This window comes from Drosophila busckii, unplaced genomic scaffold (genome assembly GCF_011750605.1).
Source record: "Drosophila busckii strain San Diego stock center, stock number 13000-0081.31 unplaced genomic scaffold, ASM1175060v1 chrUn_01, whole genome shotgun sequence".
Classification (NCBI taxonomy): domain Eukaryota; kingdom Metazoa; phylum Arthropoda; class Insecta; order Diptera; family Drosophilidae; genus Drosophila; species Drosophila busckii.
The window spans coordinates 190,308-215,930 of NW_022872717.1; the positions used below are offsets into that span (position 1 = coordinate 190,308).

At 36.1% G+C, this 25,623-nt stretch overlaps 3 protein-coding genes and 1 long non-coding RNA gene across 6 annotated transcripts; 3 read left to right on the forward strand and 1 right to left on the reverse strand.

The window, feature by feature from the left end:
* The first annotated feature begins 638 nt into the window (after positions 1-638).
* Positions 639-18,911, forward strand: LOC108608291 (probable phospholipid-transporting ATPase VA). 3 transcript variants are annotated; one of them, XM_033294690.1, is made up of 15 exons: positions 639-701; positions 5,258-6,421; positions 13,760-13,940; positions 14,035-14,214; positions 14,269-14,393; positions 14,461-15,519; positions 15,599-15,930; positions 15,996-16,368; positions 16,427-16,576; positions 16,636-16,975; positions 17,042-17,227; positions 17,292-17,492; positions 17,569-17,756; positions 17,818-17,958; positions 18,160-18,911. In XM_033294690.1, exons 2-15 carry the CDS (start codon positions 5,379-5,381, stop codon positions 18,206-18,208), a joined length of 4,548 nt encoding a protein of 1,515 aa, XP_033150581.1. In that variant the 5' UTR covers positions 639-701; positions 5,258-5,378; the 3' UTR covers positions 18,209-18,911. The 3 variants fall into 3 exon arrangements, with proteins under 3 accessions (XP_033150581.1, XP_033150582.1, XP_017855103.2); XM_033294691.1 differs by having other exon boundaries at positions 640-701; positions 17,818-17,903; positions 18,160-18,910; XM_017999614.2 differs by lacking the exon at positions 639-701 and adding an exon at positions 859-874.
* A 1,338-nt stretch (positions 18,912-20,249) lies between these two features.
* Positions 20,250-23,181, reverse strand: LOC108598158. Its single transcript, XM_017984778.1, has 2 exons — positions 22,240-23,181; positions 20,250-22,185 (listed from the first exon to the last, which is right to left on the reverse strand). Exons 1-2 carry the CDS (start codon positions 23,143-23,145, stop codon positions 20,335-20,337), a joined length of 2,757 nt encoding a protein of 918 aa, XP_017840267.1. The 5' UTR covers positions 23,146-23,181; the 3' UTR covers positions 20,250-20,334.
* A 361-nt stretch (positions 23,182-23,542) lies between these two features.
* Positions 23,543-24,100, forward strand: LOC108603507 (DNA polymerase epsilon subunit 3). Its single transcript, XM_017992384.1, has one exon. The coding sequence runs from the start codon at positions 23,611-23,613 to the stop codon at positions 24,010-24,012; it is 402 nt and encodes a 133-aa protein (XP_017847873.1). The 5' UTR covers positions 23,543-23,610; the 3' UTR covers positions 24,013-24,100.
* Positions 24,101-24,741: 641 nt separating this feature from the next.
* Positions 24,742-25,306, forward strand: LOC108598027. Its single transcript, XR_004458943.1, has 3 exons — positions 24,742-24,921; positions 25,036-25,111; positions 25,169-25,306. It is a non-coding gene; the product is annotated as an uncharacterized LOC108598027 (long non-coding RNA).
* Positions 25,307-25,623: the final 317 nt, after the last annotated feature.

The following is a 25,623-nucleotide window of genomic DNA, read 5'->3' on the forward strand; positions in this document are numbered from 1 at the left end:
TACCGATTTGAAAAAAAAGTGAACTAATATACCAAACACTGCTGCCAATTCCGCTTTTTTCCCGTCAGATCTGGCTTTTTTGAATGCGTGAATGCGGGAAAAATTTGAAAATAGCGGGCAGCGGGAATTCTGGCTGTTTTGAAAATGAAAGCAGCTTTTTGAATCTGCCCTTGATTGACTAAAAAAAAATAAAAAAAAGAAGACACTGACGAAAAAAAATTTCAAATTTTCCACTTTATTTACTCAACCTTTTTTCTATCTCTGATTTAGCTTTGTTAGCCCTTGCTTCCAGCCAGAAGCAGTTGGCAGCACATACATTTGTTCCAAAAGTGCCAACCGTTGCTGAAGTGCTGAACATTTTCTGTTAGACTTCTGGTAATAAACATTTTCTGTTAAATCGTTGCTTTGTCCGCGCCTTTTTTTGTTTTTACTCTCTCATTCTCTGCTATTTCTTTTACCTTATTGCTTTTACTCTGTATTTCAACGTTAACAAATAAAGACTTGCGTCGTGTTTAACTGCGAGCAATTATTATTTGCTTCGTTTTTTATTTTGAGTTGTTGCTATTGTTGCTATTTCTGAAATTAATAAATAATTTACATTTGAAATTAAGTACTGGAATGCTGTGCAATCTAAATTGATTTGTGTTTGTGTAAATAAAAATGCAAGAAATTTAAGTGATTCGTGGCAAATATTGAAAAGAGTACGTGTTATTGTTTAAAGAGTATTTGCACGTAACTAATATATCAAGTGAAGTTAATTTTGTTTGGTTTAACATGATAAAATTGTTTATGATGTATGTAAATGATGTACATATGTTTATGAATAAATTTTATCAACTACGTGAAATTTAAGAAAAATATTTGTTTTTATTGGGTAAGCGATATAAGCAAGTTTTTTGTACATGCATGCATACATGAAAATATCTCTATATACATAAAGATGTACATACACAAGTATGTGTTTACGTTGCCTGTTGGCAGAAACAAAATATGAACGAGCTACTCACCAAGAACCAGTTTCCTCTTTTACCTGACATTAAATTTGTTATTTGCGATCTTCTTCATCTTCCGTTCTATAGCAAATTCTTTTCATAGACATTTTCTTTCTGTTTTAGCCGGCGATCAATAAGCTAGTACATGCATTTAAACTAATCACAACCTTGTTTTGTTATTATTTGTTTGTTTATCTTTGTTAGTGGGGATACCCTATGTTAAATTAATGGTTTGATTAGCTTTAGTTTTAAAATTAAAATTATAATTATTGATGTTTTTCATTTTATCGAGATTATTTTTGATATATGTTTTTCAATATTTTAAAAAACTTTGACATTTGTCATATAGTGTGGTAAAGGGTATTTTGAAGTTGTATAAATGTAAGTAACAGGAAGAAGGAGGCATCTCCATCAGGATAGAGTGTATACATAAATACCTGCTTAACAAGACAACAAGCCCTAATATTTTAAACTGATTTACCCCAAGTAAGGTTTAACCTGCGCCAAAAATTTCAGTTAAGCTAACAAAAACGATATTAATATAAAGTTTCGATTTTTAAATATGAAGAGCAACAATAAGAGTCGATGTGTTATAATGTTATTCTCTTTGAATATACTAATTATGGAAATTTTTGTTTTTGTTTTACTTCATAAGTACGTATAAAAAAGAATGAAACTTAATTTCCATTATTATACATATTCTTGACAAGCACGGTGGCAGCACAGTTGCTGCTAAATTTGGATTGCTTTTATTGCTCGATATTGGCGATCAATCAATATAGTTTAAAAATTTTGCAGTTAAGCCTAAGTCATTTCTTTCTTAGAGGAAGGCTTAATTCCTTAACGCATGTACATAAACCATGACAATGTTGTTGCTCTCCGAATTGTCGTTAAGTCTGAACTAAATTTGGCAGGACATGGAGGTGTTCTTCAAAATGATAAAAAAAATGTTATGATGCCTTTAAAAAAACTATAAGTCCTATGTCGTATTTCGGTCAATGAAATCCTTACTATAGTTATTTGCTTTTGTCATTAAAATCCTTATTCATCAGTATATGTTACTGTTTTATTACCGACGTAATTGCTAAGCGAATGGTTTGCAAATTATCCAGTTCCTTCCTGGTATTAAAAATGAATAATTAAATACGTAATCTATATATATATTAATATATATATTAATATATATATATATATAATAATAATTATTAATAACTTAATACTAAAACTAAAACAAGACCACAAAAAATAGAGGAAGACGAAGTAGGGGCGAACCTCTCTAGCTAAACAAAACTAATTTTAAAATCTTTTGTTTTGCAATGCTAATCTGAAGAAAAAAAGAATTGTACAAACTTTTTAACTAATTTCTGGGAAGGTGACAGCCTTTAGAAGCAGAAGTGGAAAAAATAGATTGAACATGAAAAAAATGATATTACCCAAAGTTAGGTAACTTAAGAAATTAAATGCTGAAAGCGCAATTCAGTTTTACCAGTTATTTCTGTGACACCCTTGTTATCGTGTATTCTTAAATCTCTTTTTTACAAATTCCAAAAGCATTGCTTTCATATTTATTGATATCAAGCAAAAAGCTATTTATGTATGTATGAAGGTATTATATGTATAGACTCACATAGACGAAAGCACGTTTGAATATAGCTGATAGCGTCGATATTAGCAACAGAGATGATAAATAAAAATACGTAAAGTCGAGAGCAGTTGACATTAGGAGCCCGGTACATAGCTGCTTATAGTATGTGATAGTGATCGGTTAATTGTCACAAAAACTAATCGATTTAGATCGTATTTTTACACACTTCTATATTTTTATAAAAAATGGAAAAGAGTTTTTCATAAGACACAACTTCGTTTTGTGCAAATGTACACTAGTGGGCATAAATATTTTGACGAAACTAAAGTTGAAGGCACTCATTGCGTTTTGAGCATTTTGTTATTGACATATTGGTATCAATTGAAAGGTCTTCAAAATCCCTTTTTAGTGATACAAAATTTGTCTTATCCCATTAAGTACATGGGTACTTAAAATTAAAAAATGTTATATTTGAAAAATACACGTTCTTGACATTTTAAAAAAAATATTGGGATGCAAAAAGTTGCCCCTATATATTAATAGTGACTACAAAAAAGTTTTTTCAAAAATCTTATTGCTTATATTTTTTATGAGTTTTTGAAAATTATTATATTGTATGAGAAGTGACTAATTTTTTCTTCTTCTCTTACAAAATAATAATAATAATAATTGATACCAATATGTCAATAACAAATGCTCAATTGCTCAACTGTAACAGGGGGGAGGAGTCAGTGGCAGACCCAACAAAATAAATACATTAATGATCAGCAAGACAAACTGAGTCGATATATCCATGTCCGTCCGTCCGCGTGGCTGTATGAGCAGCTGATTTTCAGCAACTATAAAAGCTAAAGCAACCAAATTTTGTAGGTAGATGCTCTTTTACTCGAGCCAAATCGCTTTTATTGTTTTTGATTTCCTACCCCCTTCCCCAGATATAGATCCGATTATTTTGAACCGTCATCGAACTTACCTTCAAAAAATACATATTTGATTTAAATTGAATCATATTCATAAAATATTAGCTAATATTTAAAAAATTATATTTAAAATAAAGTTATTTTTGTCATATTTTCTCTGGGAACTTTCGATTTCTGGTATGGGAATTGCGCTGCAAAATTGCAAAACAGCTTTTATCAAGCATAACTTTTGATATTGTTTATCTGTTAAAATAAATTAGTTTATTAAAATATTATTTAATTAAACATACAAATTTGTTGGTAAGCTCAATTACATTGCTCCAAGTCACACGGTTATTGTGTTCAAAATCAATTACCTGTAGGTTTTATTATTAAGTAATTATTTAAATATTCAACATAGATATTTAAAATTTGGACCAACATGTTTCAAAGAAACGCTATTAGATACATATTTAGATATTTGGACTTTAACTGGTACATCGCAGAAAACACATGCACGAACTCAAACAAGTGGACAAATTAAAGTTGGGCGCAACCAACTTTTATATACACTATTGACTAGAGTATCGCAGTAAACACACGCATGCATTCACATGCAAACACATACACACAAACAACCAACGCGTCACAGCTCGTTTTCGCTGTAGCGTCAGCGGCGACGCCGCGGCCTCCAGTGACGTTTGTATAACGCGCCTCAGCAAGCGCACCCCGCTGTCTATATTGAAAATTGAAATGTTAATAATTCCTAAGTTATTTATCTAATCGTTCCGTTTTCGACATCGGTCAAACTATGATTAAGCGTATTTGTGATTTATTTCAGATTTCAGACATACCCAATTTGGTTTCTTTAGCTCTCTTATAGTTGCAAAAATGTCAAAGTGTATAAAAATTTCCCAGTCTGTGAAATTTTTATATTTGATATCTGATATTTTTTTCTTAAAAGAAATAAGAAGCTCAAAAAAAAATAATGAGTTACTCATATATTAATATGATAAAATAAAAGTTTAAGCTCAACACCAGGTTTTAGAGAGCAACTCGACAGTGCTCACAGAATTCTGCATGACCTCACGTTATTTTGTGACTTTGTCCAGGCGTTCAGTTATTGTTTTTGAATTTTCAGCGTGTGGTTTTCGTGATGTTTTACGCTTTATGCCAGATTGAGATTATGCCAAGATTGAGCACGCATTTGGTGCAGACGGAAAATTCATTTTGGGTTCGTCAAACCTTTTAATGTAATTAGTACCACTTGTTATTTTTATACATTTTGGCCTTTTTATAAAAAGTGCAAAAGGGTATTATTGAGCTGTATATGTAACAGGGAGAAGGAGCCGTTGCAGACCTAATAAAGGAGGCAAGAGTCGATACTGCCATGTCCGTCCGTCTGTATGAGCAACTGTTTTTTTTTTTAGCAACCAAGAACAACCAAATTTTGTATGTGGGCTCTATATCCGAGCCAAATCACTTTTATTGTATTTTTATTTCCTTCACCCTCCCCCGCAAATTTTTAATGAAAAAATCTGAAGAAAAACACGCGTTTTCATGTCCTTGACCGATGTCAAAAATTTTGGGATTATTCGAATTTCAATTTTTAATATAAACAGCGGGGTGTGCTTGCTGACGTGTCATACTAATGGAAGCGTTTATGATGCCTACAGAAAACGACAGCTCGTTGCAGCCGACGCGTTGGATATAGCTTGATTGTAGACAACTAAATTAATCTTTACTTCAACATCTTTCTCTCTTATTTTATTTTTAACAAGTGGTCATGACTGATGTTCTCAATGTGATATGGCGCAAAGAATAGCGCAGACGTAACTGCTTAGATCACATTTAAGGAGACGAGCATACTTAAACGTAACCTCATGGTGTTAACTTGCGAAGATGGCTTCAGTGAACTCCGAAGATTTGCGGCGAAAGTTTCTAGTTGTGCAACAACAACGCTCAGCGCCACCCAACTTGGCAAGCGACAATGTCGGTCCGGGTCAGGCTCAGTCCCAAGGGCAGAGTACACATGTTATGATGAACATAGGCTCTGGAGTCAGCGGCGAGCCAGAGCGTACATATATCTTTCCGGGCACACATCAAGTGAGCAATGCAACAGGAGGTAGCGTCTCTAGTGGCCACGGCATACCAGGCATGGCTATCATATCCACCACCCTTAATCCAGCTGGCTCCATACGTGGCGGACATGCGCGTTCCGTCAGCCACGGAGGTGGTGCCATTGTCGGTATTGGTGGTAGGCCCATTAAATCAGCATTAAAAGGCCACCAACGTGCTTTCTCCCAGGGCCAGATAACGGAATCACCCCCAGGTACGGGAAGCGCGTCTGCGGGTCGTGGTCACAGTCGTGTTGGTTCCAAGACGGATTTCATTCTACCGCCAGGGCATAAAGATGAGACCACACGAGAATGTGAGTTTGCTCCATCCGCCCCGACTTCAGGAACTAGTGGTCGCGGTCACTCTCGTCAGGCGTCCCGCTCTGAGTCCATCTACACATTGCGTCGCACTGAGGTCCCGCCTTGGTGGAAACGTCATGGCCTGTGCAACTACAATCCCAACGAGAAGTTTGAGGAGCGCAGCTACCGTGTAGTGGTGCCGAATCACACAGTGCCACCAAAGACGCCCAAGCGGGAGCACCCCAATGGCCACTTCGTGGGAAACAAAATACGTACAACTAAATACACTATGCTCTCATTCATACCGAAAAATCTTTTAGAACAATTTCATCGCGTTGCCAATCTCTACTTTATATTTATCGTGCTGCTAAATTGGGTTCCGGCCATTAATGCATTTGGAAAGGAGGTAGCAATGATACCGGTCCTTTTTGTTTTGGGAGTTACGGCTGTCAAGGATTTATTTGAAGATCGGCGACGCAGAGCCTCCGATAAACGTATCAACAACACCACTTGTCGGGTTTATGATGGGTAAGCTAAAACCTAAAAATCCTTATAGAGTCTTATACATTTTGAATCAGTTTATCTTTATGATCAAGAAAATATATTACTATTGGAAAGTAAAAAATGTGAGCGTCAATTGCACATATAGGACATAAAAGTTAACATAAAGTTTTCGATGTAACGCTATATTCCCGATCAGTCTTAAAATGCGTCGGTTGAGAGTACGTCAAGAGGAGTTTTGAGCAAATCCATTGAAATCGTCAGTATAAATATTTAGTTTTTCTTTATGACAAGGAGGGTCCCTAAAAGGGTCAAAAGAAAATCAATATGCTTTAAATATAGGAGATATTAGTATTTCCATATCAAATTAGAGCAGCTCTTAATTTTTCTTGTTGGTCATGCATACGGACAAAAGCCCCATATCAAGATGTATGGCAAATTTGTGCTTATTCATGTATTTGTGTGTAGGTATCTGGAACAACTTGACTCAGTATGTCTTGCTAATCAATAATATATCTACTTTATTGGTTCAGGATACCCTTTTCGAAATCCACAGTTGGCAGTAATTTTAGCGTTATCAATGCAGTATTATTAAGCAGAACGTTTAAAAATAAGTTTTGTTGAAGTATAATCCAGTTTTTTCTCGTTTTCGCAGCGACGCCGACGCCTTCGTCGGCAGCAACGTTCGTATGGCACGTCAGCAAGCGCACCCCGCTGTCTATATTGAAAATTAAAATGTGAATAATTCCTAAGTTATTTATCCGAATGTTCTGAAATTTTCAGTCGAAAACAGGACTAGGCGTTTTTGTGATTTATTTCAGAATTTTAAATATTTTTTAATTGGTTAAAATCGTTTTTTTTTCGATTTAGGGGAGGGGGGAGGAAAAAAAAAAGGTATATGTCCTGGGTTTAGGAGCACCTACATAACAAATTTGGTTGGCCTAGCTCTTAAAGTTGCTGAGAAACACATGGCTATATACACTCAGATTGTCTTGCTGATCAAGAATATGTATACTTTGTGGGGTCTGCTACGCCTACATCTCCCTGTTACTTCAGAATACCCTTTTCCATTTTTTACAAAAATGTCAAAGTGTATAAAAACACTGCTTGGCTGTCATATAATACATATAAAAGCTCGATTCATAAGCTTGCTCGCGACAACTTTCCAACACAATAGACAATTGACTAATGTACATAGTTTCTTATGCTTTTGCCATTTACCCTTCTGCAGCTACCGCTCTTTTAATTAAAATTCAATATGTAACTTGAAGTCGCATGCTTCGGTTAGTAATCCATATATTTTATTGTGGCTGTTTTTCTTGATATGTACATTAGTTTCTGTTTGGTTTGTCGACTAATCAATTTAAATATTTTAACATGGTTATGCTTGGAAGCTAATACGTATAAAATATCAATAAAGGAGGTATAATAATTAGGTTTTATTAAGATTTAATTCAAGCTTAAATTTCTTTCGGCAATTTATTTCAAACATGTCTCATGTTTTACCACTTATTGAAAGCTTGTTGTGAAGGGAACATGTATTCACAATGTAGATGTGTTAATGCAAATGTATTACATATAGACAGATATAACATGGAATTAGTCACAGAAATAATAAGCAATGGGCTTCTTAAACTCGGCCAATGACTAACGACCGACGACCCTGACTATCGCACGGTCTTTAAATTTCGATTTGCCACTCTTGTTATTACAGCTTTCAACTTTTTGCATACAAAAATTTTAAAAAAAAATCTAGAAAAAATTTTAAAAACCTGTATTTTACAAAATTTTTTACATATCCTGAAAACGTAAATGGCTTTTAACAATTGTTATTTTTTTTAACTTAAATGCTTTAATACAACAACTAAAACTGATATAACGGAAGAAATTGTATTTTAGAGAAGACCTAAACAGCGTACCGACTTTCGCGCAATAACTGGCGGTGCTTGCGAAGCGATTGAAATAGGGTGAAGCCGTTTAAAAATGAATATATGCGAGTGTTCAACTGGACCAACATTTATTGCAGAGATTGGGAAATAAAAAATCAGGCCTAGGTTATTAAAAGCTTATTAAGTTCAAATACATCTCCTAATAATAAAATCTGATGCGTCTATGTTGAAGACAAAATATACTCTATTTTGATCCGGATACTTTGTGCTCGAAGGAGCTCATACAAAGCATAGTAGTTCAATCATTAAGAGACAATGGGAAAAAATTGCGGATATACCTAACAGGGGATGAAAATTAATTTGACTTAGTTTGATAAACCCGAGAACTATAAGTGCCTTACTAACAGTTACAGAAACATGTTTATCAAACTTTATTTAACGATCAAGGAGAATACCTACGTCATTGAGGTGTAACTGATCAATGTTGTAGTTGATGATGTTAGGAGAGTGTCTGGAGAAGGAAATAATTTTGTATTAAGAAGAGTAACAACAAAAGGAAAATAAAATGAATGTGCTTATTTGATGGTCTAATGCATTGTTTACAGTGGTTTATTGAATTATTACATCAATATTTTCAGAAATTTGTGATATTACTCGTTCTTTGATTCAGACCATCAGTAGTTTATTGGTCATGAAACTTCCGACATTCTATTCTGTAGTTCACTGATTATATTACAGTGTTGCAATCACATTGTCCATATGATAAATCACTATACGAAATTTGGTTTAATTCGGCTAATGCGTTAAAATAAAATTAAAAATAAAATAAAGTATATTCACAAACAAAACTACAAGGTTTCTAATCTTATATTCAAGTGATACTTTATAATTGAGTGTTACTTACAGCTGTCATGAGTCCCAGCCGACATTAGCCAGCAAGTGTCTGCTTTCACCGGCGTTCTATTAATAATCTACGTTCCAGCGAGGGTTGCTTGAAGCTTCTATGGAAAATCATAGTCAATAGCCAATGCTGTGGGAAGAACTCGCTTGGCAACAAGTTGTGTGCTCTCAAATAAGATCATCTACCATTGCCATTAGTAGCTGAAAAGCTAATATTTTAAAAATGTTAGATTAAGCAATAACAAAACGAAAAAAAATGGATTTGCTTAAGCTAAAAGAAAAGGGGCTGAGCGATTTTAAAATTGTGCATATCTGAATTCAATGTAATTAGACCCCTAGGATCATCAACAATTAAGAAGTTTTGAGTTGATCGCTTTAAAAACTCTATAAATTGTTTTAGAGTAGAGGTGGAAATGCCCTTTGCCGGTCGGTTTATTGGCATATTGCACTCAATACAAACGCTAAGTAATAAATGACATTGAAAATGCTCAAGCTGATAAACTGGTTTTTCATAATATTGGAGCGGCCTCTATGGTAGAAACCGGTTAAAATCATATAATACAGCAATAAACAAAACCGCTGTTGTTGTCCATATTTTGTCTGCTAAGCATCGCGAATGACAATGCTTCCGACCAGCCTGACAAGTAGTCTGAATTACAAACTTGATTAAATTTGTTGTGATGTCACCAACATATTCCGAAATACGAGTGACTCTAGCTATGGTTGCTTATGATATTGAACCTAGATCACACAAGAATGATTCAGCAATCTTCTGTACAAGCCTCAGTGGCTGTTGTCCAATGCTCTGCGAGCATAAAAATTTTAAAAATTTAAAATCACATTCACATTTATAGAGCACAATTAAAGATGATTTAAGAAAAATGTGAATATTTATTTTGTCATTCCCAATTAAAAACATAATTACGAACAATAATTAAATAGTGGTAAGCACATGTGAAAATATTTGTTAGTTATTTTACCAATCGAAGTACTCTATTTAACAAACTGACTATTAGGTAAATTATAAGCTTGTATTTGTTTGACCTATTTTTTGTGTACATACATAAGTACAAGCACTTTGTTTATTCGCCGTTTGAATGACAACAATTGTTAGCTTGAGGTTTTGTTCAAACGTAATTTCACAAAGGAATCATTTGTCAGTCTTGGTGTCCGAACTTACATGGTAATGAGTACCCAGTAAAACAAAGAATTTAGAAAAGTTCAAGATAAAAAATAAATATTTTTTTTAACCTAAGTTGCTCTTGCAGTTTGTGTTTGACTAATAAGAATAAAAATATGTAGGTTCTAGCTAGGCCAAGTATTCACATCTTTCTGCTTCGGGTCAATTCTTAAGCAGCAAGAGCTGTTTTTAGGTGACATTCCTAATGCGTGTCTGGTCTCTTGTCTACAAGTCTATAGGCCCCCAGGGACCCTTTTTAAAAAGAAATAAGTCACTGGCCAGTCTCTAATCATAGTTGGATAGGTAGGCAAACCCAAACAATTGACCTTAAATTATATTGTTATATAGTTGCTTCTGAGGTAATTGTGCATGTGCTTCGCTTTATGTGTCTACTGACTGTCGACATTCCCCAGCTTGACCCTGCGGAGAGTCCAATAACAAATTAGGCACTGACCGCTGGGAAACTGTGTTATTAATTATTAATTTTAACGCGCAATTGACCGAATTGACAGGCGACAGCAATGGTCTCTACACACATACATGTAAGTGCTTTCGAAGTGACCACCTCTTAGTAGCTCCGAAACTACCCACGCATATTGCGTGCAGCGAAGTAATTATATAGAAAATTGTATTTTTATTTCAAATGCGCTCAACTCTGCGACTTGAGGTAAAGCTTTGATTGCTGACCTAGCGGTAGTTTATGCTCTAACGAATCAAATCGAACCGCCCATTACCCATATTCTCCTATGTATTACCGATAATCGTTCATCTAGTGTTTATTGTGATTGATTCTGTGTTTTTTTTTCGTTAATAAAGGACGGACAGGTATATATACCTGTGGTGTGTGTGTGTGTTAGAACAGATTACAGACTTTAAAGATCACTTGCGTTAATTGTAGTTACACATTTAATAGGTTTTCAAAATAAGGTATGGCTAATGCATTAAAGCCACTTAACGCATTATTAAGGAAATAGCTATATACATTTGTTTGTGCAGAGAATGTTGAAACATTGTTAAATTCATAAGTCTAAAAATATTTTTCAATATTTCTGTTTTGCACAGCATACTCTCTTGCTGCAATAAGGTTTTTGCGGAGTCAATATTACGAAACCGACGGGTCTCCTAAGTAACGACTTAGGATAAATATAAGCAAATTACGGCATAAGTGCGTAGTTGACCATATACATATGCCTAAAAGACTATGCCACTTTGGAGCGCGATAGCGCTTTCGTTCAGGTTTCCATTATAATTTCAGTACCTTCCCAACATTTGTCTCCAATGCAGAGTGCTTGTACTTATATGACAATAGTGGCCATAAATATGTTCAACTTATTTACAGTGCAGAAATCATTATGGCCATTTGATTCGGTAAATATTAATAAAAGTGCAGGAGAGTTCTCCTGCCCCCTCCAGACCAGCGATTAAAAATATACAAAAAGCGTTTTTAATCATTCTGATTCTTTGTTGCTCTGCATGTTTGTTTTCTATTGTAATGTTATTAGAATATTCCAATGTTTTAAATTTAAGAATTTTCTCGTAGATTAGTATTAGAATAAACTTCACAATTTATAAATAATCGAATAAGAAAGAATTGGTGTTTCGATAACACTGATCTGCGAATATAAGCTAGGAATGACGTTGACTCTTTCATTATTTATCTTCTTAACACTTGTTTGTAATTGATCTCTCTCTTTAAATTTTATCTAAAATTTTAACATTTTTGTAACTCTTTGGCAACTTTCTGGACGTAACGACTGTACACTGAATAATAAATGAATTTATGTTGGCTTTTATGTACTTGTAGATACTTTATTTATTTGTGATTCGAGCCATCCATATTTCATGGAGGCAAGGCATTATTAGTTGGCATTATTAGGTTTTAAAGAAATTATAAATTAATCAATGAAAGTCAATTGTCAGATAATACTAAAATTGTATGTTTTGGTTGGGCATGTGTTTGTGTGAATCGACAATTACGGCCAAAGTCAATATCTTATCGGTAAAATTGAAAGATAAGGCAGTAGAGAAACATTTTAAAGCGTGATTCAACTTAATTTGCGTTGAATCGAACCTTTTAAAAATAGAAAAAATAGTATTTTAAAAATTAAATACTGACGATGGTATTACTATAGACTAAACATGGATCTGACAATTCTCTTAGACAATGCATTATGTCACAAACTTAAATATTAGATGGCAGAAGGTGTATTACATCAGAATGAAATTTAAAGGTTGATGAACTGTACTTTTTCTGAAGAGTTGAATGATTTTCCTTTTCATAATATGTGAAAAGAAAACAAATCGAAGAAAATTTTATACCTAATCAATCTTGCACAAAGAAGTGTTGAAATTGTTTTATAGTGTAACCACAGGCAGTGATGTTGGAAAATAATACGTAGCTACGGTTAACATGGCTGACACGCAATGTACCGTATATTGTTGTATGGAGGAATGTTGAAAATTACATTTCGCAGGCATCACAATTTGTGGTCGCGAGTAAAGTTCAGTGAAAGTGGATCGACATCGAACAGACCCAAGTGCCACTGCCACTTTCATAAATATCTAAGCAGTTAAGTTATGACGCCATCATAAAGAATGAGAATGAATCCAGACCAGCATGCTATCCGTTCGATAGGACACTCCCTTAACCTTAGAAAGGTTTAGTCCGTCTGGTATGTGTATTGTATTCCTGTTACATTAAGAACCACTCCCCCGCTCTACAATTTTTAATGGGGTTTTGCTTGTCACTAAACTCTTTCAATTTTTTGCAAACTGTTACTTTTGCGGGACATTTACCGAAACCTCGCGTCAAAAATCTGTTGTCGAGTGGTTTCGTTGTATAAGAAGTTTATATTTTTAATGAAGAAAAAGTTTATAAATGGTCCAAAAAGTATAAAAAAAAATGTTGTAGACTGTGAAGTTCGTCAAATTAATTTAGACGTAATTTTCTAACAAAAAAAAAAAGAATTGAATGGGACAAGATTTACGCTTTATAATAAATTAAGCTAAGTCTTTGTATTCTTTATATTAAGTTTAAGGAATTAACTTAACTAGTAAAACTTCAAAGATATTTTTTTCTGTGGAAATATATAAGTATATATATAAGTCGCCTAGTTCAAAATTTACACATATTTGTCAATATCTTTGGCGAACCAAACCGCAGTTCCTCATTTTCACTTCAAATTCATTCCTTACCCACTTGGTCCCATGCGAATTGTCTAATAATTAGACTCTAATTTAAGGAGCTAAAAATAATTGACAGGCAAATTGTCAAGCATTAATTGTAATCCGCTTCTACATATGCAAACACATAATTTAACATTTCCGAATTTATGGATTTCTTAAATACATACATATGTTCATATGCATTGGTTATTGGAATATTTTCTTTTGTAGGGAAACTGAGCGATATAAGAAAATTAAGTGGCAGGACTTGCGTGTCGGTGACATTGTACATTTGTCCAACAATGAGACAGTTCCAGCAGACATTTTGCTATTGCGAACAAGCGACCCGCATGGCGTTTGCTACATTGACACCTGCGACTTGGATGGCGAAACAAATCTAAAACGCCGTGAGGTATGTGAAATTACTATTGAAATCTACCCTTCTACGTGAGCGATACGCTTAACGGAATACTGATTGCTTGCATTTTTTTTGAATGAATTTGCAGGTGGTACGTGGCTTTACCGAAATGCAGAACATATTTTTCCCCAGCAAGTTTTTGAGTTTTGTGGAAGCGGATGCGCCAACAACAAAACTGTATAGATTCCATGGAGCCTTAATACATCCAACTGGAGAGCGCGTACCCATATCAACGGAGTGTCTTTTGCTAAGAGAGAGCAGACTAAAAGTAAATCTTGATATCATTCATATTGTTTGATTATTCAATTGTTTTTAACTACAGAACACGGACTATATTGAGGGGATCGTCGTCTATGCAGGACATGAAACGAAGTCAATGCTTAATAACAGTGGTCCGCGGTACAAGCGCTCCCAGGTAGAACAGCAAATGAATATTGATGTGATATGGTATGTGTGAAATGATAACTTATATAACTACATATGTATACTAATAAGTTCATTACGTTTGTTCCAGGTGTGTGATAATATTGTTGATACTTTGTGTAGTTGGGGCGATCGGGTGCACAATGTGGCTTCGCTCGTTTGTTAATTTTCCGGTGCCGTACTTGCCGTTTGAAGTGAATGCCGCGTACGAGGGCATGCTGACCTTTTGGACATATATTATTATACTGCAAGTTATGATACCACTATCGCTGTATGTGACCATTGAGCTTTGCAAGATACTGCAGGTGTTCCACATACATAACAACATTGATTTATATGATGCGGACACCAATAAGCAAACCGAGTGTCGTGCCATGAACATAACCGAGGAGCTGGGCCAAATACAACATATTTTCTCAGACAAAACTGGAACGCTCACTGAAAATAAGATGCTCTTTCGTCGCTGTGTGATCAATGGTGTTGACTACAACCATCCGCCTTCTGAGCTGGAGAAGCTCTACGCTAAACCAGGCGCTCCCGCACCACCAATACTGCCAAACGAAAGTCTGTTGGAAGACATGACTCAACTGGCTGGTGCGTATCTAACAGCTCCCGCACAGTGCGTCCAGGAGTTTCTTGTCGTCATGGCCATTTGCAATACTGTTATTGTCAGTGCAACACCTCATCGAGATTTAATGAATGCTAGCGGTGTCATTGAGCTCCAGCAAACAGCTGGCAGTCCGGCTTCGAGTTCCACACCAACACATGAACCACGCGGCCATATTACTAATACAACAGCAACTACTACAAGATTTAATAATACTAGTAGTGCTGGGGTACCATCTGCGGCTTTAACTATGCCTGCGGATCGGTATGCTCGGCTCTCCGAGTCACGCTCAGTTACGCCTTCGCCACCCCCTAATCTGCTGTTCGCATTACCCGCGCAAAGTCACCAGCCAACGCTATCGCCGATCAGTAGCTCGCCAGAATCGACACCGACTTCGGAGTCACCATCCCCACCGCTGAAAAGCAATGCTCTGTCTAACAACATTTCGCCCACTGGTCGCGCAAAGGCCGTCATCAACTCCAAAATCACCAGTATTACTACTTTCCTCAATGCCAAAACGCAGGGAAAGCGTGTCAAGATAAAGTAAGTACTCCGCATCCCAATTTATTTACAAGCTACAATAACTATGTGTTGTTGTTCTAATTACTAACGATTGTTGCAGCCCAAACAAGACGCAAAAAATATATAGAGCCGCTGACGGACGTCCTTTGTACGAGGCTGAAAGTCCAGATGAGCTGGCTCTGGTTAATGCCGCCTACAGTTATGAGTGCTGTCTGCTTAATCGCAGTCCAAATCATATTCTAGTCAGCATGCCTACTGCTGGAGCCACTGTAGAGTACGAGATACTCAAGATACTGCCCTTCGATTCTAGTCGCAAGTGCATGTCGATAGTCGTACGGCAAACGGGCACTCAAGAGATAGTTCTATACACTAAGGGCGCGGATAGCTCAATTATGCCCATGCTGGCGCCTAGTGCTCCCAACAGCACCGAGGGTAAGGCCCAATTACTGACGCAATTTGACTTACGCAATTTGACTTCTAATTTTAATGTTTGTTAGGCTTGCTGCGCGAACAGACACAACAGCAGCTCGACCGCTATGCGAGAGAAGGCTTAAGAATACTTGTGATGGCGAAACGCACTTTGAACTCAAAGGATTACACTGATTGGTGGGCACGCCACCAAGATATCGAAATGTCTGTGGAGAATCGCGAACGCAGGCTTCGTGACTCATTCGCCAAACTGGAAAGCAATTTAACACTTCTTGGCGCTACGGGAATTGAGGATCGCCTGCAGGCTGGTGTACCCGAAACGGTAGCTTCGCTACTGTCAGCAGGAATCTCTGTTTGGGTTCTTACTGGTGACAAGCCCGAGACCGCCATAAACATCGCCTATTCGGCAAAACTCTTTACGCAGCAAATGGAGCTGATCAAGTATGTCATCATTACCAATCCACACACAATAAGAATGACCAACTGAGTTCGCTTGCAGGTTGAGCGCACGCTCTCGTGATGCTGCTGAAACAGCTATAAATTTTTATCTGGCTGACATGAGGAACACGAAAGCGTCGTCTTCCTCAAGAGGTAAACCGCGAGCTTTGGTTGTGGATGGCAAGACGTTAACCTTTATATTGGATCCAAAGTATGTCGATAAAGAAAAAAAAAATACATGTTTATACTAACTGCGCGTGTCTCACTTAGGTCCAAATTAATATTGCCCTTTTTGAAGCTTGCGAAAGGATGCGCCTCGGTGCTCTGTTGTCGGTCCACACCACTGCAAAAAGCTTTTTTGGTTAAGGTTGTTAAGGAAGAGCTAAACTTGCGCACTTTGGCGATCGGTGATGGCGCAAATGATGTTTCCATGATACAAATGGCCGACGTGGGCGTTGGCATTTCCGGTCAGGAGGGTATGCAAGCAGTAATGGCAGCTGACTTTACGCTCTCGCGCTTTCGCTACTTAGAAAGGCTGCTTCTTTCGCATGGTTACTGGTGCTATGATCGGCTGGCGCGCATGATTCTCTACTTCTTTTATAAAAATGCGGTTGGTACAGTCATAATTATTTAACTAGCTGTGTCAATTTCTCATTTTTATTTTCGATCTTTACAGGCTTTTGTGTTCCTTATATTTTGGTATCAATTGTACTGCGGATTCTCTGGCTCTGTGATGATGGACCAAATGTATCTAATGCTGTATAATTTATTATTCACCTCGCTACCACCGCTAGCCATTGGTGTCTATGATAATCGAGTGCCCGAGGACTTGCTATTGAAAAATCCATATCTTTATAAAAATGTAACCTTTCTTAAGGAAGCAAACCTGAAGCTATTGCTTATTTATATATTGTATGTTTTATTAGGGTCGGCAGAGTCTTGTATACAGGCCGCATGATTTTTGGCTAATTCTGCTGGATGCACTGTACCAAAGCCTAGTCATTTTCTTTGTTGCCCTATGCGCCTATTCCGAAAGCGATGTGGGAATCTGGGAGTTCGGCACGACTATAACGGCATGTTGCTTGTTCGCCAACTTGGTGCACTGCGCTATTGAAATACGTTCATGGGTTCGTTACATATACATGATAAATGAAAACAAATTCAAACATATTTCACGTGTTTTTTTTTTTTATTTATGTGCAGACAATTCTTCACGTGATATCAATAGCGATTAGCCTTGGCCTCTTCTACATATTTTCTGTTGTTTACGGGTCGCTGTGTGTTAACTGCTTCGGACTTCCATCCACCTACTGGGTAATATTTAAATGTTTTGCTTCCTCGGTGCACTGGTTTGTCATAATGCTATCCACAGTGGTTGCAGTGCTGCCTCGGTACGTTGCTCTTTTGCGTTTTATCTATTATAACAGTTATTAATATATGTACTCTTTACAGACTACTCCTAACTACTTTGCGAATCACTCTGTGCCCTGATGATAGCACAAATGTTATTCTACAAAACAGACGTGAGCGCAGCAGAGGTGAGGGTTTGTTAGTTACTTGGTCCCGCTCGACTTCAGCATCATCAATTTATAGGTAAAAGGCACAAAATGTATCGCACGCTTTCAATAGCTAAATAGAACATTTTATTTGTTATGCTGGTTGGCAAAGAGAAAACACAAGTATTTTTCACTTTTAATTTCGTATTATTTTGTGACCTTTTATTTATATCTTATATAGATAAATTAAAATATTAGTATATTGGCTGCTTACTTTAAATTGTTTTATATTTTTCAGAATCACCGATTATGGGTCTAAGAATCAGATTATAACAACAATAACGTGATCGAGCTTCAAGCTGTAAACTCAACACTACTCAACTCTAAGTCTAGTAATTTCACATGTGCTTTCGCTTAACATTTGTGGCCTTTTTACACCAATTAATATTAGAATACATAAGTCATTTAGTTAATTAGTAGCAAACTCCTAAGCCTAGAGTATTTGATCAGCAATAATATAAAATATGTGTTTTTAATTAGGAGTAGCTTGAATAAGTTATTGATTATTAATTACGTAGCATCATTGTTATATCATTAGTGTATTACTAATGATGTTGCTGGGTTAGCTAATGTTTTTTCGCCTTATCTATAGCTTCAAATTATTCTACATAATTCATATTTATTTGTAAATAGGTCGAATTGAAATGTATGGATTAGTTGTAGCATATTTAGTGCATGGTGAATGAACATGTATGTTAGTTCGTAAAATGGCTGTGATTCTACACTCATCAGAAAAAAATAACTATAAGCTTAATTTAAAACATAACACAATATATTTTACTTGTCAAGCCAACTAATTTTTTTTCTCAAAACAATAACAATGACAAATTTAGTATTAAGTTATTGCAAACTATCTTAATTCGAAATAAACCAATAAATATATATGTATGTAAATATGTATAAAAACCAGGGACCTTAATCATTCATAAGTTCTTTTATAAAATTTACATTTGGATTTATGTTTTCTTCAATGACTATTATTAGTTTTGAACAATTTAATAAAATTGGGCCATAATAATAATATTTTTCAAAAAACAAAATACACTTTATAATTATTTTTATTATTTTCGCTCAAATTTAGATTCAACAGTAAGTTAACCTTTGTGGTTTCACAAATATTATTGAATATACTTTAATAAGACTACCTTCTTTTGTTCATTTGTTTGCAAATATAATTGAAAATATTAATTAATAAAAAATTATTTATGATTTTTATTTTAATTCGCTCAAAAATGTCCCTATTAGTTTACGGCTCCTGGTTTGATTTTGCACAAAAATGAATTAATAAAAAGTAATTTTATATTACAAAATTCATAAAAAAAAATAGATTGTACAAAATACATTTGATTTTGATGTAATATATATTTTTTAAAGTCCACTATAAGTGGATTACTTGTATTAAAAACAAAATATGCATTATTTGCGGTCATTGATAAAAACAAGATGATGTCAGTTATAAATTACCAAAGTTAATTGTTGAAAATGAAAAAAAAAAACCTATTAAATGAGTGAAATAAATGTATGTATATTTACTTTAAAACAACTTTTTAAGGTCCACATGAGAAATTAAATGTTGAGAAATGTCTTTATTTTGCACATTTTTTCATTATATATATATTTTACGACATCTAGCAACAATTTACATTTATTTTATTTTACACAAGCTTAGGAACAAAATGATTAGAAATCAATTATTATTATGGCAGGACAAAAATCTTTAAAAATCTGAAATAAATCACAAATTGCCTAGTCATGTTTTCGACCGATTGTGAAAATTTCAAAACGATTGGATAAATAACGTTTTTTTCGATTGCGGGGACGGGGGGAGGCCAATAAAAAAAAAAAAAATAAAAGACGTAGTGTCCTGGATATAGGAGCACGTACATACCAAATTTGGTTGCTCAGCTCTTATAGTTGCTGAGGAACACGCACTCATACAGACGGACGGACGGACATGGCTATATCGACTCAGCTCGTCGAGCTGATCAAGAATTATGGGGTCTGCCACGCCTCCTTCTTCCTGTTACATACATTTGAGCAACTTCATAATACCCTTTTTCCAGTTTTTACAAAAATGTCAAAGTGTATAAAAATGTGCTTGTCTAAAAACTATGTTTATCCTCTTATATGTACAGCGTGGTCGTCCAAAGCTGCTGATTTTGTGCTTTACAATAAAAAAATAGAGGCAAAGAAAATACCGCAGCAATTGTTAATTTCATAGTAATAAAATATTCAGAACTATATATTTTGTTGAATGAATTTAAGCCATTTTTACAAAAAAATATAATTTATTAGCACATACATAAAACCTTAAAATAACATATTGAACAGAAAATATCCCAGTAAAATTTGAACTAGAAGTAGAATATTTAAATAAATTCAATTCAAATAGCCGTATTTTCGAATTAAACAGTCATGCTTGTGAATTTGACATAGTCACAGCAAGATTTCTATTTCCAAGGAAATCGAATTCAGGGCTTTGGACAATAATGTGTGCGATATCGTATGGCAGGAGCGATAGGTCAAAATTTGCGACTGCGAGCGGTATTATGACATTTGATGCACCAGCTTGTTCCTGATGGAGCTTGGTAGCTACCGCCCGACGTACTAATTTCTCCATAAACATGCGCAGCACATGTGCCAAAAGTGTGAGCGCCAAAGACTGGGATACACCTGGAACACTCTGCTCAGTCCCCAGTGCAATGCCCAAATCCTTACACATATCGCGCACCAGTTCCATCGCTGTTTCCAATTTCTTTGGCGGTGGTAGGTAAAATAATTGTTGAAATTTTGCGTTTTTTGATTCCTTTAAAGTCAGCCGAGCTTGTGGTTCACCCGCTTTCAACCCCAAGTCTAAGCCGATGACATCGACAAGCTGCTGATTTTCTAAGAGCCGGTCCTGGCTCTTCATCCTTAAAGACTGCTCTCTTAACCACTTTTCTATACAGGAGGTAGAGCTAAGACTACAAAATTCCATTAGCTGTGGCTGCGGCTCCTCTTTCAGTTGTTGCTGAACACGTTTCGCCAGAGGAGCCAATGCTAGTAATCTTTGTTGTCGGTTAACACTCAGTAATTTCAAAGACGGTGTATAGCCGTTAAGCCGTGCAAAGGCAACAATTTCACGTATGCTCCAGTATGTCTCCTGTCCACTGGCATGCAACTGCTGCAAGTGCAAATGTTGGCGCATCCACCGAGAGAGAACTCGACCGCGCATGTACTCATAGAAACGTTGGCGCAAAGCCGACTGGGCGTGGAAGGCTTCCTCTGTATTAACAATAAACGGAAACCCGTTATCATTCGTGCCTGTCAAAGGAAGACGTCGCAGCAGAAACTCTAACGCGCTACACATACTTTGAAAGGGAATATCATTGAAAAAGCGCTCGATTTTCGTTCGACTGTTATGTGCAGTATCTAAGGCCGACACCAACTCGTGTCCACACATATTTGCATACCCGTGATCATGGTAAATGCACTCTAGAATTTGCCAACGCTTGGAGAGCTGCTGGGCGGGTTGCTTAAGAAGGCTTCGTTGAGGCTTTAACAAGGACTGCTGCTTTGCGGCCTGCTTAAGTTTCGATTGCAGAGGATCAATAATGTACAGTTTTCCAGCCTTCTGAAATACCACGTTCTTCACAATCGCTTTGGTGTGTCCGTGTCGCATATATGAAGGGATTGCATGCGGAGCCTTGCTACTACTAACGCTTCCAATTACACTCCATTGGTCAATGGGGGAGCCGGTTTGGGATAATAACTGCAATGAGCTGGACTCTATAGGATTCGACTTCTTGGGGCTGCTAAGCTTAAGCGGCTCCGAGACCAATACCGTGGGCTCGATTTGCTCAATGTCGTCACTTAGCTCGATTTTGCTTATGCACCCGAAGAGATTATCATCCAGCTCTTCCTTATTTGCTGTTATAGATATTGTTCGTGGCTTACAACTGATGAGCTTTGGAGACTCTAGAGGCAATGATGGGGTCATCTGAGTGTGCCTTAGGTTCGTTTTTGCATTAGCATTGCTCTCAGAATTAGCGCGCAACCAGACTTCCACTGTAGTTTCCCCACCCATTGTGTGCAGGCCGCACATTGTCTTGTCCAGCACAATGTTATGCATAAGTTGAACGGGCTTTTGTTGAAGGTGCTCCTGGAAGTAGAGCTGAAGGCGAATAGGAAACTCTCCCCAGCCACGTCGCGTCAGCTGAAAAGGTGGCTCATGGACGTCGACTATATCGTTGGGTCGATACGAGTGATGCATTTGAAAACGAACCTATAAAATTAATTCAGTAATCAGGATTTAATAACATTCACATCCACATCTTACCTTTTTGAGGTATGCTTCGGGTGGCTGTGGCAGGCCCTTGCCCTGCACGTAGACGAGCCATTTGTAAGCCAAAGATTGGCCTCCGGCATTGAAGTGAACGCCACCAATGTACTTTGAAGTGTTGCCCACAACAAAGTGGAATTTGCTTTTGTTGTTTGAACGCGACACGTTCAATTGTGACATGGATCCATCCAACTCACACAGACTTTTATTTGCTTCCCGACTTGTGGAGGGTTGCTCATCCATTTTGATCGTTTCTTTTTTTTTCTTTTCATTCAAAGTGTGATCAGTGACGATACCTTGTTCTCTGATCTTCTGTTGTCGACGACGCTCCGCCCGCCTGTGTGCTGGGTTTCGCAACTGTATATTTTGTTTTGCCAAGGTAGCAGCATTACGCTCCGGCAGGTGTAACTGTATGGGCAGAGGTTGTTTCCCAACAATCTTTTTGATAGCTGGATGGAGTGGCAGTTGAGGACCAGAGCGTTCAACCCCATCAGCAAACAACGAGTCTCCGGATCGCACCCTGGACACGTCTGGTGCCGTTAGATTTACTTGTTGTTTTTTGTAGTATTCACTGACCACTTGAAAACGCAGTTTATCCAACAGCTGCCGCGCTTGCGCTATACGGTTATCAATATCGATTAGCTGCTGCTCTTTTAAGGATAGTTCTTTTTGGAATTCCGCACGCACAATTTCCTCAATGCGTTTAAGTTGTGCCACGTTTTGACTATTTCTGCTGGCCAAATTCCCATCATTATCGTCTTCTTTTTCTTCCTCCATCTCAATATTGATACGCTTTGCATTCTGGGGCTTTTCATTTGTGTTACTATAATCTGGATCATAGTATTCACTGTGTTTGCGTTTTTTTGAAGTTGTTGTTCGGTTTGTTGGCGTCGACTTGTCCATGTGCGCGGTTATAAGTCGGATGATACCCGCACAGCGTTCAAGTCACCGGGCTTGTAAGCAATATTGGTTTTTTATGAAAACACTTTTTAATTCACACATTCATGCCATAGTACATGGCAAAAATATCACAACAATTAAAAATCGCGCAAATCTTTGTGTAAATAAAAACCTAACATATATCGAGTATATAGTGACTTCGATGTTTCTTATTTTTAATTGTAGCTAACATGATATGATTGCTTACATACATTTTTTAAAATTTTATAATGTATGTATAAGTGTTTTTATTTATGAATAGGAATTTATTGATTTATTTAATTTATAAGAAAATCAATTCAATACCAAATATATAATTTTCTCAGAACTTCGATAGAACAATCGATAATTATTTATCGCTTGACCGCGTTTGGTAGCCTCACAATTTAGGTACATTTAATATCCAAAAGTATATAAAAACAAACTAAAATGGTGGAACGCATTGAAGACTTAAATCTTCCTAACGCTGTAATTGCACGTCTTATAAAAGAAGCCTTGCCGGAAGGCTCTAATGTAAGCAAGGAGGCGCGTGCCGCTATAGCAAAAGCCGCGTCCGTGTTTGCCATTTTTGTAACTTCATCTTCGACGGCATTGGCACATAAACAAAACCACAAAACTATTACTGCGAAAGATATACTGCAAACACTTAACGATTTGGATTTCGAGAGCTTTGTACCTTTGCTGTCCCAGGATCTGGAGGTATATCGTAAGATGATCAAAGACAAAAAGGAGAGTAAGGCGAATAGCAAAAAGGACGCAAGTACAGGAGACGCCGCTACCAGCAGCAGTAACACATTTGCGGATGCTATTGAAATGGTTACAGAAGCATAAGCCTACATACATATATAATATATACATATGTAGGATATCAATAGGATCCTAAATAAAAATATGTGTGTTTGGATCTTACATTTAGTTAAATTTCAAGTCAAAACAATAATCAAATACAATACAAATACAAAAATTATATGGTAGTATTTTAATAATATTTTACACAATCTTTTACATAATCTTTCAGAATATGTAGCATTTGTCCGGTACACAGCCACAAGAATTCGGTTACGCTGATAAATATTTAACAAATACTCGTAAACACAAATGTAACGCCCGAGGACCCTAAGACAGTTTAAATTTTTTTATAACGTCCTAAATGTCTTAACACGGTAAAACTTGGAATGTACATAGTAAATCACCGTTAATAAAAGTACCGTCTATTATCTATAGCATTGTATATTTTTGGCATAATTATGTTCTCCTTATGATTCAAGTTTTTGTTGTATAAATTAATAAAGTAAATAATCGCGTGATTCTTTACACACCCCGCTGGGGTGAAGGCGCAGTAAAATGTTCTTGTAATATTGTTAGTAAAACTTACATACATATGTAAATATGTACGTATTAGGGTTGTCGAAAATATATCAAAATATCAAAATATCGATATATTTGCGAAAAAAATAAATATTTTTATCATGATATTTTTAAGCCGTAATATCGATATATAAATATTTTTTTTTTGATATTTTCCGATATTTTGATTTCGGTCACACTATTCATGTTTAACAAGTGAGACGCAAGTTAATAAAGATGAGCTCCGCAAAATCTTATTATAACGAATTAAGTGACAAAACCGGAAAGTGCTCTTTATGTTCTAAAATAATTAAAACAAGTGGAAATACTTCAAATTTACTGTCGCACCTTAAAAATAGGAACCAGGCTGCATACACAAAATGTGTAAGCAAGGTATGTATGCATGTCTGCGCCTTGGCGCCAACGCCAATGATAACATGCGAATTTGGCGCAATTTTTTAGAAGCTTGTTTTTTATGTAACTAATATATACAATTTTTTTTATTAGAGCTCCTCAAAAGAAGACGCAGATTCAATACAACCAACGATTTCAAAATCGTTCATGAATGCGGAAAATTGCAAGGGTATGGTATTTATTATTCCTCATTACAATGGTTAGTTAATTGTTACTTTATTTTCAGACAAAACTAAGCAAGTTACTGAATCATTGATATATATGATTTGCAAAGATAATTTGCCTGTGCGTTGTGTTGACAAGGAGGGTCTCTCAAATTTCTTAAAAACATGTGTACCCAAATATGAGCTTCCAAGTCGTACAAAGGCAAGTGTTCGCCGTATACATTTTTGAAAATCGTTAGAAAATTTTATTTTCCATAGGTAACGAGTTTAATTGAAGAAAAATACACCTTATGCGCCGATCAGATGAAAAGAATTTTCAAAGAAATAGAGAACTTTTCCCTCACGTGCGATGGGGTTACTTTAACCAATTCGACCAGAGCTTTTTTAACAGTCACTGTTCATTTTTTGAAAGACCAAATTCTTCAATCAATCTGTTTGCAAGCTGTCAGAATGAATGAGGTAGTACATAGTTTAATTCTATTGTTTGCGTTCTATTATGTGTTCGTTTGATCTGTGT

What these genes read in the sequence shown, in the direction of transcription:
- LOC108598158 (XM_017984778.1), bottom strand. Translation starts at nt 23,145, where the DNA reads ATGGACAAGTCGACGCCAACAAACCGAACAACAACTTCAAAAAAACGC. An exon ending in CCGAAGCATACCTCAAAAAG is followed by an intron (nt 22,186 to 22,239) that starts GTAAGATGTGGA and finishes TTAATTTTATAG; the next exon opens with GTTCGTTTTCAAATGCATCA.
- LOC108608291 (XM_033294690.1), top strand. Translation starts at nt 5,379, where the DNA reads ATGGCTTCAGTGAACTCCGAAGATTTGCGGCGAAAGTTTCTAGTTGTG. An exon ending in CTATTGAAATACGTTCATGG is followed by an intron (nt 17,493 to 17,568) that starts GTTCGTTACATA and finishes ATTTATGTGCAG; the next exon opens with ACAATTCTTCACGTGATATC. An exon ending in TCAGCATCATCAATTTATAG is followed by an intron (nt 17,959 to 18,159) that starts GTAAAAGGCACA and finishes TATATTTTTCAG; the next exon opens with AATCACCGATTATGGGTCTA.
- LOC108603507 (XM_017992384.1), top strand. Translation starts at nt 23,611, where the DNA reads ATGGTGGAACGCATTGAAGACTTAAATCTTCCTAACGCTGTAATTGCA.